Raw genomic sequence first — 15,085 nt, 5'->3', positions numbered from 1 at the left:
TTGGGAAAGGTTGAGGGTCGCCGGAGAAGGGGTAGGCAGCGAATGCGATGGTTAGATGGCATTCTCGAGGCATTGCAGATGAAGCTATGTGATGTTAAGAAGATAGTGAGAGACCGGAAAGCGTGGCGTGACATGGTCCATAGGGTCACGAAGAGTCGGACACGACTGAACGCCTGAACTGAACTGATACCTTAGATATTTTGTTTCTGGTAGTCTTAATGTGTTTATTCCAAAATAGATGCTCATTGAAATAAACTCCAAGGCTTTCAGTTACTTCGGCGGCAAATTCAAATTTTGTTGAACCCAGACGGAGCGAAAAGTCTAGGTGTTCAGAAAGCTTATTTGTAAGTCTGAAAAGTACAGCTTTTACTTTGTTGATCACCAAATAATTAAGGGTTGTCAATTCATTAAGAGCATGCAAATACTGATTCGCTTGTGCAGAGAGACCAGATATGCGAGTTAATTTAAAGAAAAGACTTGAGTCGTCAGCACATATTACAAACGTGCATTTATTGCCTAGTTTAATAATATCCCCAAGTAGCACACATTACGTGGCCCACCTGGGGCCCGTATGGGCAAGTTGGGCTTAGGCAACCACAACAACACCCATGAGGGCGCCCTTTAGGGATCAAGCGGGCAAGCCCGAATTGGGCTTGCCCCTGCTTTTTCCATCTTGATATCATATAGGCGTGGAAAGGGCTAACTGAGTACATATTCACACATCTGACCCTTAAGAGTCCCGCTTGGGGAATTTAAGGGCCGATGCAAAGAAAATTTGGGCTTTGTGTAGAAAAAGCTTGGGCTAATCTAATTGGGGCTGCCCACTCAAAAGCTCAATAGGTCCCGCATGGGCAGCGGCGGGGCTAAATACGGGTATACCCACACGTCGCCTACATGGGACCCTTAAGGTGTACTCGAGGGAAGGTCAGACGGAAATCTGGGTTTCATGCAGAACATTCTTGGGCTACCCTAAATGGCGCTGCCCACCAAAAAACTAGATAATTTCCGCATGGCCTGCAACGGGGCACGAAAGTGCTCCTTCCCGCTTCTGCCCGCATCGGTCTCTTGCGGGGAACTTTCGGGCAGATCCGATACCCTATCTGAAAGGCATCATTTTATTTATGTAATTCAGTTAAACAGGCCGCTAACTGCCTCTTCTGGAGGTTTCACCTAACTTTCCTAAGCATACCCTTGCCATGAATAAAGACTACCTATTTTTACATTTAAAACTACGTTGATTATGCAGTATTGGCAAAAAATATGTAGCAGTAACCGTTCCGCTTTACGAGTATGTAGGTTGGTTTATGGGGTTTAACGTCCCAAAGCGACTCAGGCTATGAGAGACGCCGTAGTGGAGGACTCCGGAAATTTCGACCGCCTGGGGTTCTTTAACGTGCACTGACATCGCACAGCACACGGGCGCCTTGCTTTTTGCCTCCATCGAAATTTACGAGTATGTACTGAACAACCTCCAAATTTTTCCAGCGCCATTATTGTTCAACACAACACTGAAATAAAGATTCAGACCAACATTTTGGTGGTGATGTGGGCCAGCCCACATTATTGTAGCGTTGGGAATAAATTTCTATTATGTTACTGAGCGTCAAATACAAGGTAAAGAAATAGTGCTCAAATTGTTTCACACTTGATGATTAATAGAATTTGGGCAACCCCGAAAATGTCACATTCAACCCATGAGGGCAGCACGTGGGCCCGCCCGAAATGGACTGGCCGCCTCAAAGCCCGCGCCGATACAATTAAGGTATTTTAGAGATTAATGGACTTAATAATCAAAGCCTTGATCAATGGGGCGGCACTGCCTGCACAAACGTAGGACCCTTTAGTGATTCTGGTATGGTGCCCGCATTCTGCTATCTGGTCTGAATGCGGGTAGCCCTATTTGGGCTGCCCACACGGATACAGATTGGGACCGATCTTGGCGAAATTGGGCAGCCCACGCGGGGCCCCTATGGCTACGTGTTGCAAATCCCGCATGGGGCCCGTATGGACTGCCTTCACGGGCCCAGCGCGGGCCCACATGTCATAGCCCACTTTGTGCTACTTTATGTTACTTATGCTAGTTTGTGTAGAGGTTGAACAACATTGGGCCCAGTATGCTGTCGTGTGGAACACCAGTTTGTTCAGAAAACTCGTTATCTATCTTTACCTGTTAACAATTGAAGCCCCCCCCCCCCAAGTAGGACTATATGAAAATAAAGAAAATGCCCCGAAAACCGTACATATGGAGATTTCCTGGTAATGTGTCACGCTTTATGCGGTCAATTGCTTTAGAAAAGTGTATAAATGTACCCAGGATTAGTTCTCTTTTTTGAAACGATTCTAACATCAATTCTTTCTGTTGAAGAATGGCGCTTCTCTGTCGATCTGCCTTTCCTGAAATCATACTGACATGAAGTTATGATGTTCTGCTTTTCACAGAAGTCCAACATTCGTTCAAGTGTTACTTTCTCTAAGCATTTTGAAAAGACGAAAAGTATGAATATGGGACGATAATTTGCAAAGTCATTCCTGTGGGCACCTTTATAGATAACAGAGACTCAAGCAATTTTGGTGCGATCGGGAAAGACTCCTTTTTCTAGTCGGCTGTTGAAAATGTATTATAATACCGGGCGGACGAGATCAATGATATATTTGAAAGGTCGTGTCTGGAAATCATCTATATCAGGAGACTTGCTACTGTGAAGAGCTGTAAAGAAAATTCAATTTTGTACTTATCTGTTGGCGACGCAGTTTGAAGGTTCTGACAGTGAAGGTGTTTGGAAGGAACGATCATCGGCGGGTGCTACTCACCATGGAAACAAAATATTCATTAAAACAGTTTGCCAGCTTTTTTCCTGATAGCGTATCACTGCCCGTAGTAATCGTAATGCACTCAAAGTCACTTCTTTTTATCGTGTCATGGGTAAATATTTTATTTATGTGTTTTCTCTTCGAAGATATGATGTTACCCGATTTCGGTAGGCTTTGAAGCTATGAGGTCATGGGGAGTTCGTGTGGTGAGAAAATGGCTGTACATCTTGTTTTTTGTTTTTGTCATATCCATGCAGTTTCTATTGACCAATGGCTTGCGAGGTTTTCTAGGTTATCTGGAAGTTTTTTTAAGAAAACGCTTTACATATAGCAGTTTGAGGGCTGTTGTAAAACACGCATACGCTCTATCTGGATTCATAATTTCATACAGTCCCAGGACACATCTAATTTTCGGAAAGCTTCCAGTGTATCTGCATTTATCGTTTGACATGGCTTAAATATTGACTTCTCTCGTGGACGTTGCCTCAGACAGTCGGCTGAAAGAAAGATTGGTAAATGGTCCCTCAGTTGAGCGCAAATTACCCCAGATTGAACAGATCGTTGCAACTCATTATGGCTCTGAAGCATTCCTTGCTGGCTGATTTTTAGAATCGGCTTTCAAAAAACCTAAAAGTCACTTCTTGTTTTCATTTCCGTGCTCAGTCAATGCGTAACAAGGATGATGAGGTCTCTTCCTTTCTCAAATCGTTAAAATTCACGTTTGATGTGTTATTGATAACTGAAACATGGTATCGAGATAACGATGAAGTTCTAATGCTAAAAGATCATAACGCATAAGCGCAAAACGGAGTTGATAGAAGAGGCGGTGGCCTAACAATAATGTTACAGAAATCTATCAAATCCTATTACATACCTCAATTCTCAGTGGTACGTGATGATCATGAAGTACAGTCTTACCGGTGTGGCGCATATGTGTTTTCAGTGGTTTACCGTCCTCCCGGTGAAAACGTCATCTTTTCTCTTGTTTCTTGACGATTTTATGTCATAGATAAATGAGAATAAGCTGAATCTAGTTTTAGGCGGCGACATCAATATCAATTCCGTAACTCCGTCTAATGAACATCGTGAATTACTGCGGTTTTGAACTGCAAGCGTTTAGAAATGTCATTAAGGAGTCAACACAAATGCAGACAGCCTCCTTTATTTATGCATTCATCGTCAATATTCAGGGTGCATCGATCACAGGAGTGCGAATTTAAACTAATTTATCAAGGTCATCTGCATAGGCAATGCGGATCGCATCAGACAACCTTCCTTTCTCGCGAAGGTGCGGCCATTTCTCGTCCGGGCTAGTTTCCATTTCTTTTCCTTTTTTCCAGAGACTGCCATTCCCAACAATGTTTCAACGTTGTGCACGTGTTCGTTTACGTACATGGAAATGTCTTTCGTAGCGTCTTCGCCGAAATCAAAATTGCCTGTGGTATTCTTTGTTTTTAGAGCTTTTTCAAGTACCACGTCACGCTTGGACCGATTGCAGAACTATACGACAATGTTTGGGCATGTGTTAGTCTTTGTCGCGATGATTGATTTCAACTTCTTGCATTGCTACTGGTTCTTTGGTGACATAGCCAACCTTCTGAACGATATCAGGCAGGTATTCGTTGATCGCTACAGGAAGACCCTTGATTTCAATATTTTTGTTTCTTAAATATTGTTCAAGATTTGTTAGGCGTTGTTCATAGCCAGGCATTAGTTTCTTTAAAGAATCCAGTTCAGAAGACAGGGCTGTATTTTGTGTTTTCAGTGCTTTGTTCTCCTCCTTTAATGCATAGAATACAGTCTTCAGATCATCTTGTATTATCTTATGTTGATGAACAATCTCTTTATTTTTTAGTGAAAATGAACCCCTGTGGAATACACCACCATGTGCGGACCATATACCGAAAATTACGGAACATTTAGTTTGGTAGTATGTATGGGTCATTTGCTCCCTCCGAACTAGGTTATATTTTATTCCCAATAAATAGCGTTTCATGTAATCCAGAGAACTGTGTAATATTTCTGAACCTTAAGCGCGTAAAATAAGGTTTAATACACTCATGTGTGGTGCTGTTAAATTTTGATTAAATGGCGTCGAGATAGCATAAGGCGTTGCTAACGTCATCAGAAAATTCGCAATGTTTAAATTGTAATTCGTCTACGACGGACACCCCGTTATAGTGCTCTAGAATGAGCACTATAACCCCGTCAGCAAAACCTAGATAGTGTACACGGAGTGCTTTTATCTCTCTCTCTCTCTTTTTTTCTTCTTACCACCGGAGACAACTGTACGAGAACGGTTGTAAGATAGAAACTCCGTTTTCTTACTTCACATTGTATTCACCAATAAAATTTACTTCGCACAAGGAGAGCATCTTAAATAGGTTTACTGTATTTTTGAAAATATGGGAAATTTTTATAAATGTTTCCTGACTACTTTGGAATTAAAGAATGGTAACTGTTGATTGCATCTGGCTATAAGGTTTCAGTGACGTTCCTTCGTCTGGTTTGAGCGCTCTAAATGAAAACGCTCTGCTTTATTACGCTTATGGCGTGAGAAGAGAAGGCTTGTGAGAGCCACTTCCTTTGCTTTGTGCCCAAAGGCGTAATCAGCCTCATCGGTGTGGTTACAGTAGGGTTTAATGCATCATATAAATCTAGATTAACATATGACCATCCATGATATAAATGCCTTCATAGAAAGTTTGAAATGTTCCAGTTCTAAAGGCGGGAAAACCTAATTTACTCACTGTTGAGGGGCGTTGTTTTAGTAAACGTCGTATGCCCGCATCACCTTGGCATTTCAGTCAGTTGTTCAAGCCGTCAGTGCAACATGGGAAGCTATGAGAAGAGAACTAAGCTTTAGCCCTGGTTCAAAAACAGAGAAAGGTGCACTGAAAATCGGGCTGAAATACGTGCTAGTCCGCCTGCTTTCTTGTACCATTTTCTCCATACTGGTGGGAAGGTATTTTGTACATGCTGCAGTGCAGTGCATTCAGAAGGCAGCTGCTACTGTTTGATGATACACACCCTTGTAACAGGTTGCTAGAGTGTAACATTAGTAGAGTGGTAGCCTACGTTATATACTTTTAGCCCAGCAGTAAATAGTTAGGTTATCGAGCAACTCAGACGCCGCACCCTTTGGTGTCATTGATGCAGTTTATTAGAATCACTCTGATATAAGGGCTTTCGTATTGTGTTTGTATTATTTTGCTCTTTATTTTTTAAATTGCGCGCCTTCTCTACTCACCACAAGTTTCTTGTGTCATTTCCTGTTATTAAGTGCTCTCGCCCTTTTCATATTGCACCTAATATATACTTTCTTTCATATATTGCACACAGATGTGACTGCTGTGCGACTGCTGGTATCTTTTTAATGTCCTGATCAAGGATACTATTTGTGTACCGGCGGGCCGGACTAATGTATCTTCTATATTTGTTGATCATGTAGCGGGCAAGAGGCACCGTCAAACGACTCAGCCTTTTTCCTCAGCCCCCCCCCCCCCCGCCTTTTTTTTTTTTTGCCAAATGTGTAAGCAACATATAAAAAAAGGCATTGACTGTAAAATTTCGCGTCTTACTTGACTCCACCATGGTGACCTAAATTACACGCCATTTGAAGTGAACATCACGTCTATTTATATATTCACTGCTTCACTGCCGGAGCATATTTAATGACTGAGCAAAATGATGAGGATCTTGGTAGAAATGATTTCTTGGGATCACTTTTATTCTGAATACAACGAAGAAATGAGCCAGAAAGAATAGGAGCATAGTTTGTGTCCCGCTTTTTTTTTTTTTTTTTTTTTTTTTTTTTTTTTTTTTTTTTTTTTTTTACAGCCTGAACGCTCGCTATAGTAAGCGCGAACTGGTAATGCGCTTAATAAACGTGTAATGCAATATACGAGAGTGATGCATGCAACACACAACTGGCAGCACTTTCATTCTGGTGGATGGATTAAAAAATATTCACTGTACACTCTTGTGGTATGAACACGACTAGAAAAGAGCGAGCTGCGCCTCCTCTATATACGCATTGCTCCTAAGCGTTGAATACACTCTGAAATATTGTAGAGGCCTATGTAAACTTACGTAACTATTTCACAAAGCTTTCGAATGGATTTACGACCCATTAATTAAAGAAATAACTATGTGACCCTGTTATCATCGGAAGGGCAGAATTTAAGGTGGTCGCAGTACACAATAACAGCGGACAAAAGTGCAAGGGACCACAAGCTTTCCTATTCCTTGTTGTCAACTCCTAACGCGCGTACAACAAATGGGGGGCATTTTCCTGCAATACTGTCAATTATTTACACCACTAGGAAACCAGGATGTTTGAAATTACTCCGCTAGACACATACTGAGTACGCGACGAAGACGACGTTGCTTCGAGCCAGGCGCGAAGGCTCAATGGTTTTAGTTCGATGAGAGGTTGGCGAGCCGACGAAGATTAGTTAGTGAGGCAGCCCGTTGTATACAGATGTTCTCCTGTACAAGGGAGCGGCACCGGAGAGCGAGTGATTCACTTTTTCCAGCCATATCCACCTTTCAGGCCACCAGGCCCTGGTCCCACGCCAGCCAGAGGCACATTAGAGCCAACCAGAGCATGGCTCAGGCTTACAACGGGCCGTATGGTGTGGCTCACGGTGGCCACAGGGTGGTGAATGAAGGTGACAACGGGCCGCGCCACGTAGCCGATCCGAACGAACGGCTGCCGCACGAAGGACACCGAAGCAGCCAGCGGCACGGCAAGTGGCGCTCCCGGGGCAGCAAGCCCCAGAAGACCCGCACCGGGGCCAAAGCCCAGGGGCCCTGCTCCGAAGCCGCCTAAGGGCAGGTCTCCGGGGCCTCCCGGTCCCACGTCTCCGCAGCGGCCCAAATGAACTGCGATGCACAGCGCCGCAACGCCCAGCACGAACAGCTGCAACAGTGAGGAATGTAAAAAATGTTTGCTGAAAAATACAAAAATTTTCTGTTCTGCTATGGTTTCTATTTTTAATTTTTTTCTGTCATTTTACAGCTTTTTCTGTTTATAACTGATAGAAATTTTCATTTATACGGCGTTTTTTTTTTGTTTTTTACTTTTGTGTCGCAGTGAAAAGTATGATGAAAATATATCTTTTTTTTTTTTTTTACTGATCTTTCATTTCACGTTTAATACCTGTAACAACAATAAAATTCCATTAAGCGCCAATTTATTCAATGAACGCCATTTCTAAAGCTAAAGCCTGGCCAACTCCATCTCACGAATATCTCTCGGAGCTGGCAATACTCAACGGCACCCATAAAGTTGGCCACGCAACAGTAGTTGCCAGGTCACCGAAAGGAGGCATGTGAAACATGCCTAACAGATACCGCTGTAGAAGGGAGCCAACCAACAACGGACCTCAATGTGGCGCTACTGGTTACATTCTTTCGAATCGAAATTGTTACATAGCCGTTCGTCCGACAGCGCTTTAGGGGCTGTCATACCATTTCGCTTTCTATTCAGCATTTACCTACTATTCAAGTAAAAATGTGTTGCGGCAGAAAACAGAACAGACGACAAATATATATCGATTTGTTTGCCTTCCAATTGAGGTTTCGGCTGGAAAACAGAAAATTACTCTTTTTTTTTTTTTTGTAAACGTATTTCGGTAAACGAAGTAGAACACATATTCTCTGTAAGGGGACAGAAAGTTTCTTTAAAAAATCCTGTAATTTCACACAGGTTTTTTTTACAGTGTATAGTCACCGAAACACTCTTCTCGATACATTATTGCCGTTCTTGTGGTTTGTCAGAGCGACAATTCGGGTCACTGAATGTTAAAAGCACCAGTTGGCTGATACACCAGACGACCGACGACCATGAAAAACCACACACACAGAGGACTGCACACTGAAGCACACGGCTCCGCTTTGATCGCTCTGGTTGTTCGTGCCGCTCTGAGACATGCCACAGTAGCTTCCAGCCTTCAACGGTGCCGGGAAAAAAAAAACTACCAGAAGCCGAGAGGCTGCGCCATCTATGTAAGGTGCTTTTCAAAGTCGTTTAAGCCCTTGTCAAAAGGGGATGTTTTCTAAGCTTGTGCCTCTCGAAAGAATGACTGGACAGTCCGGGCAGGTGATCAGAAACTATACCCGAACATACGTACTAAAGCTGTGCATGTGAGCGGTGATGCCCACGAAGGCTCTGCACTAATTTTGCTACCCTCAGGATTTTTTGTTTGTTAATCGTAATCATTAGACGGAAGTTTTTGCACCCAGCTTTCATCGAAATGCGGCTCCGGGGGTCAAAACTCGACCCAATGACCTTGTGCTCGGCCGCACACCACCACAGTTTCTGAGCTACCGCAGCGCCTATAGGGAAATGATAGTTTATCAGAAGCGCGAAGCAGGATATCTGCCTGCTCGGATACTCCACTTCCTGATCTGAATATCTAGGAGGAACAGGGAAACAAGCGGGAGGAGCTGGAAAGTAAACGTATAGTGTTGGATAAGTCAAGCTCCGATGCACCGCGAACGTCTAACCAGACTCGACTGCTTACCATAGAAAGTTAGAAGAAGCGGTAAAAACGAGCATCTTGGGCTCACAATTCTACAGGGAAACAGATTTAGTGTAATGTAAGTGAGCCTGTGATGTAGAAAATATAGAGAACAGGCAAGCATTGCGAAAGCTGCCGCCTCTTCATAACATTTATAACGGGTAATGTGTTGCAATTAAATGCTGAACTAACTAGGATACACGTTGATTAAACAGAAAATTAGTGAAGAATAAAAATAACTAGTTTCAGTTGTTGAAAAATGTGTTTTCTACAGGCTCTTAGACGTCTCGACGCTCCGCTCGAGCACTTTGTATTCATGCGCGTTCTATTTCTATTTGACAAGGAAACGCATGTATTTACATTGGTTCTGTATTGGTATGTTTATTGCATTTTTCCTTCTTTTCACTTGCCTTATGTATTAGGATTATATTTTTGACGTATCACGATTTTTCGATGGCTGTACACAAGCTATCACCTATAATTTGTATTGCCAAATCGGTTTTCTTTTTACGACGAAGAGAAGTTGTTAAAATGCGCTATGTTACCCAGCATTTATTTGCGTTTGCACGTGGATGTTCATGACAAGGGAAAAACAAAGAATAGCAATACATCTACACTTTCTCTTAATGCCAACATATCTATACAGTGATCTGCAACTTTATCGGAACCGTCTTGGAAACTTTTCTCGCCTCGACCTGTGGGGAAATTTCCCAAGACGGTTGCGATAAAGTTGCAGAACACTGTATACTGGCCTTCCTGCACACAATTTTTGAATTGATATATTTCGCGCTGGTTTTCAATTCAAGACAAATTTCCCTGCAGTCCTTTTTTTTTTTTTTAGCGCTATTGTTTCAGATATAAATCTGGTTCAACTAAACTGCCACGTGATACGTTCGCTTTTTTCTGCGAAGATCATCGAGCTGCAAGTACCCGCGACAGTACATCTGCAGACAGAAGAAAACGGACCCGGCATGAGACGCTGATTACGCGTTCACTTAATGAAAACTGTGAGGCAGTACACATGTGCAGGTTCGGAGTGATCACTGCTGTACGGATCCTAACTTACGGACTATCGGAGACAAAATTCTGTGGACCGCGGAAACTGCAACCAAAGCGCACAACTTTCGTATCGGCCAATAATCTCGGACCTTACTTGTCGATGTGAAAGTTGGACTTCAATTCTTTCATGTGTGCTAGAAAAATAAGGAGCTAATTTGTTTACATCGTGCTTCTAGTCCAAAATTGCCAGACGTGTCTTCCAGAGACTTTTGTCCCCGATAGACACGCATTGTTACAATATTTCTACTGATATGGTCGTTATTGCACTGACAACAGGATATCTGCTCCATCAATGCACCGCTGCCACTGTTACAGGTGCTGGGACCTCGTCAGGCCAATTGGCCTTTTGTCCCGGCCCCCTCTTTCTTTAGAAAGAAAATAAACTTCATTATCATTATAATTATCATTTACTCATCTGTATGCCTTCACCGTTAATAAATGCGACAACCAATCATCGAAAGGTTGGAAACGAGCAGGCTGAAATTTCCAGAAAGCCCACTGACTGCGCCCTTCCTTTCGGCCTTCTGGTTTCATTCTTAAACATGTCCGCTAAGTTGTGCTTTACAGCACTGAAATGTGTTAGATTGTGATAGATGGCACGCTAGATTAAAGGCATGCTTGCTTAAGTGAAGTGAGCGCGCAGCCCCTTATTTTCCATTTACTCTCAGCCAGAGTAAATTACAAGTATCAAAATACGTTTTAAAGACATTCATTTCATTTTATTTACAACACTGAAAACTCCACGCATGAATTCTGTACTTGGCACTTTTAGTAAAATGCAGTAATTTTCTGTTCGACTTTTGTGTTTACCAGTAAAAAATTCTGAAAGTAGGCTGCTTCTCTGTCCTTTAGCACACCTTTTCTTTCAATTGCTTGCCAGTTGGCAGAAGCTTTTAACTTATGTAGATATATTTGAGCCTCTTTTTTTATTTCCTGTAATTCCCGCTACATTTTCTTCGAAAACAGATTTCTCTTCGGCGTCTTCCTGAAACGGAGAGAGTCAAACATGCTAGGTGATACGTTAAGCTATTCTATCTATGAGCGAGCTGATTTGACGGCAATGTTTTGCGAGTTTCGCAGCTTTAAATGGCAGTGTTCGATGTGTCGTGGGCGAATATTGCTAGATGCCGACAGAAATGATGCATGCTACCAAAACCCTTAACTGAATCGAAGGTTGTGGTGAGCTGAAATACTTCAATCGAAGCACGTTCACACTGAATATATTAAAGCTTGCACCAGGTGATTTCAAAAGTCTTCGTGTGACTGAAAATCTCTTTCAACTTACATTTTTTGATGCGGCATTTTGGTATAGTAAAATAGGTGACTGAAATTTTTCTTGATTGTACACAAAAGATAGAAAGAAGGAAAGAAGGAAAGAAAGATAGAAAGAAAGAAAGAAAGAAAGAAAGAAAGAAGGAAAGGAAAGAAAGAAAGAAAGAAAGAAAGAAAGAAAGAAAGAAAGAAAGAAAGAAAGAAAGAAAGAAAGAAAGAAAGAAAGAAAGAAAGAAAGAAAAGAAGATGGAATGAATTTAACGACTAAACTACATAGAAAATGTGCATCCGATTATCCGGTGGAATACGAGCGTATTCTTCTCTTATCGTTTTATCAAGCGGATCATCTCCGCAGTAGCTAGATTTTAGTCCATTGCCCCTCAGACGCTTCTCACACGACTCAAGCTCAGCGCATTAGAGTGCACGTGACTGGCCAAAATGCCTACTTCAACTTGCGCCAGTTGCAGCGTCCGCAGCGCTAGACTTCTGGCAGGCATGTCAGACGAGCGGTCACATAACAGCTATGGATAGACGCTTTTCAACGCCCACGCTTCTTTTTTTTTTTTTTTTTTGTAACAAAGGCCAGCGATGAATGGCAGCTTCTATGCACTCCGTTAACAAACACTCCATTCACTGCACAAAGGGCCCATAAAGCTGGCCTTGGCTGGGTGGCGCTTTGTAGATCGTACACCCGCCACACTGTGCACCCGTGCGGCATTTCGCATTCAGCCCTTAAACGAGACCCCGCAGCGCTCGTGCCCCCCCACCGCTATCATAATGATCTCATTCTTGCGAAACAACGGTCCACTCGCTCCTGACTTTAGTTCAAAGCGCGGCCACCTTTAAGGTTTGTAAAAGGGCCGGTGGAGAGCAATTTGTCATAGCTCTGTTCATTTCCTTTTGCTTAAAATACTGAAGCAGTATTACTGACGGTTCAAAAACCGGTACGGATAGCCCAGCGGGAGGCCTGACTGTTATGACCGGACGGCATCGAAATCCTGCAGATCAGAGACGACATTTGCATACGCGACTAAGAATTAGCGTGTCAATTATCCCGCCTCCTGCGTGGGAGACCGACAATTTAGCTCAGGGTCCTTCTGAGCAGGGCTTCTTTTGCTTGCATTTAGTTGAAACGCCTCTCTGCTCTTTCTTTTTTCGCGTCGGGAGGTTTCCAATTTGCTCTAATTACTTGTGTAGGCCGAATGTGTGTGATTGTCAGGTCACCTTGCTTTATCCGACGCCCTATCTGTCCTTGCGGCGCACGGGCCTATATGCTCAATAATGATGCCCTGGCAGGCCAGTCTTTCTCGCCTGCCCTCAGCCGATCGACCTCGGTGGACCTCTGGCAACGTCAGCGGCCAATCTGCGCGACTGAGGCGGGCTAAGTGCAAACAAAATGCAAAGATATGGGGCACGTGGTACGATGCTCGTTGGAAACCAACGCAAGCAAGACAACGCTACACGCAAGACGGAAAGCATCTGATATGCAACCGATTGCCTGGTCGGGTGGATAAGGCAGCCTTCGGTACGCTTTTGTACTGACCGTTCCTTATCGGGCTAGGTGCAGAACTGCATGGGCTGCGCGCGCCGTCATCGCTTCTGAGACTGGAACGCAGACTCTTGAACAGGGTCCAACATTTCAGCAGCCGTCGGGTTCAGGCTGTAACATTATCGTTCTGTGTAGCTGAGTTGCAGAATCAGAGCGCCTGCGCGAGAAGCACAGTCCTGGACCACCGTAGCGAGCTCCAAGGTTGAGTAGGCGCGTTTCTTTCTGGAATGCGTGGCCCGGTGAGCGCATAAGTGCAAGCGACAGCCGCTGTGGGCGACTGATCGGCGGTTATTTGAAAGAGTAGATATTAAAATGGCGCTGTTTATTTATGCATTGATGTATGCCCGACGGGGCCACACGCGATAGGAACGAAGGGGGCTGCTTAGCCGGTAAAACGCGCTTGCGGATGTGAATAGCAATTCCAAACTGTTTCACTTCGCATTGCTGCAGCATTGGTATTTGATAACGTGGGCCGCGAGGTGTAAACCAGGGACGGAGAGTGACATTTCATTTTAAATTAGTGTGCGCAGGTGTCCTTCGAAATATGCATGCCGCACAGGAGCACGTTAAAAAAAAAAAAGCAGAAAAAAAAAATGTGCTGAGTGGTTGCGTCAGCCGACCACATCGCATTGCAATCCTGCTTCGTTCCTCGCAGCAGCAGCACTGCCCATGCGAAACAAATGAATAATATTCACTCTCAGATTATTCGCCCACATGAGTGCATCTGGCCTTTCAATGTCTCGCCGAAGCGATGTCTTTCTTTACTGCTGCGACGAGTATGAAACTAACCAGGGGCTTCGCGCTCCACGGTCGCTAGCTCATCTACAGAGACAAAACTAGGCAACGAATAATTCTTTGAAGAAGTGCTGCGTGCAGGGTGCAAGCTGCAGGTTTACGCTAACTGCGTGAAACTCAAAGAAAATTCGCAAAAAGAAAGCACGCGGAAACGAGCAAAAACGGAATTATTCGGGGTAGCGAGCCATCATCTCAAAGATAACGGAGCCATGAATGAGCTGTGCGTGACAGGCTTACGGCTGGCCGGTTATTCAACAAGGCGACTGGCGCGCTTCCGCAATCTCTTTTGTGGTAAATACGTGAAGCTCGAACTAGCATGAATGACATAAAGCTGGCGGGGAAAAGCAGGTTGCCCTGTCGTCTAGCTACTTATCGGTATCATTACCGCTCACTCCATATTTCCACGCAACATCTGGGGTTAGTGTCACGCATCACCCGACATCCCAACTAGTCTCACTCGCGACGCCTTCATGCCTGTGCACCGGAAGAAAAGGTTTGCCACCATTTTTTCTTCTGGTCACGAGCGCAGGTGCTAGCCCGGAGCTACGCTGTCGGACTCGACACTTGGCTACCAATTCTCTCTGAATGTTTAAGGTCCCATCTATAGGCATAAGAGGACGACAGCAAACTGGGCAACAAAAGCCACGCTGCCATTCAAGTCACTCTTTCCGAGCAGCGGTCCATACTGAAGCGCGGGAAGCGCACAACGGCGCGAACATGCGTGGGACCGCCAGAACAGTGGCGTACTCACGGTGTTCTTCATAGTGTTCTGAAGGAAGCTCCGTATGGAGGCTCCTCGGCGCGCTGTTCGCATTTATAGTGCCCCGCTCAGTGCGGTAGGCGGGTACTGCGGCGTCGACCCCTGGGCAAGCAGGGGCGCTCGGGGAAAGTTCGGGCGCCACTTTTCCAAGGGCCCCGCGACCCGTCTTTTCTTTTCCCGGTGGCTTTATCGTTCCGCTCGCGGAAGTCGAGCATGACCGCCGGCAGAGCCCTCCCGAGTCTGTGTCGCGGATGGTCGTCCTCAAACCGGCGACATGGGGCGCACTGATTACCTTCAATGTCACGTCGACGG

The 15,085-nt window shown here is 44.4% G+C and overlaps 1 protein-coding gene across 1 annotated transcript; it reads right to left on the bottom strand.

Moving 5' to 3' along the window:
* Positions 1 to 7,336: 7,336 nt before the first annotated feature.
* Positions 7,337 to 14,827, bottom strand: LOC146204228 (uncharacterized). Its single transcript, XM_084586308.1, has 2 exons — positions 14,765 to 14,827; positions 7,337 to 7,735 (listed from the first exon to the last, which is right to left on the bottom strand). Exons 1-2 carry the CDS (start codon positions 14,825 to 14,827, stop codon positions 7,337 to 7,339), a joined length of 462 nt encoding a protein of 153 aa, XP_084442434.1.
* Positions 14,828 to 15,085: the final 258 nt, after the last annotated feature.

Source organism: Amblyomma maculatum, chromosome 1 (assembly GCF_055883805.1).
Source record: "Amblyomma maculatum isolate TAMU_Amacu chromosome 1, ASM5588380v1, whole genome shotgun sequence".
Taxonomy (NCBI): Eukaryota; Metazoa; Arthropoda; class Arachnida; order Ixodida; family Ixodidae; genus Amblyomma; species Amblyomma maculatum.
The sequence above is the reverse complement of the archived record's forward strand: the minus strand, read 5'-3'. Positions and strand labels throughout refer to the sequence as shown.

Excerpts from the sequence above, each read along its gene's own strand:
- LOC146204228 (XM_084586308.1), bottom strand. The coding sequence starts at position 14,827 with ATGCGAACAGCGCGCCGAGGAGCCTCCATACGGAGCTTCCTTCAGAAC. Across the intron at positions 7,736-14,764 it reads AGAACACTATGAAGAACACC|CTGTTCGTGCTGGGCGTTGC; the intron begins GTGAGTACGCCA and ends TCACTGTTGCAG.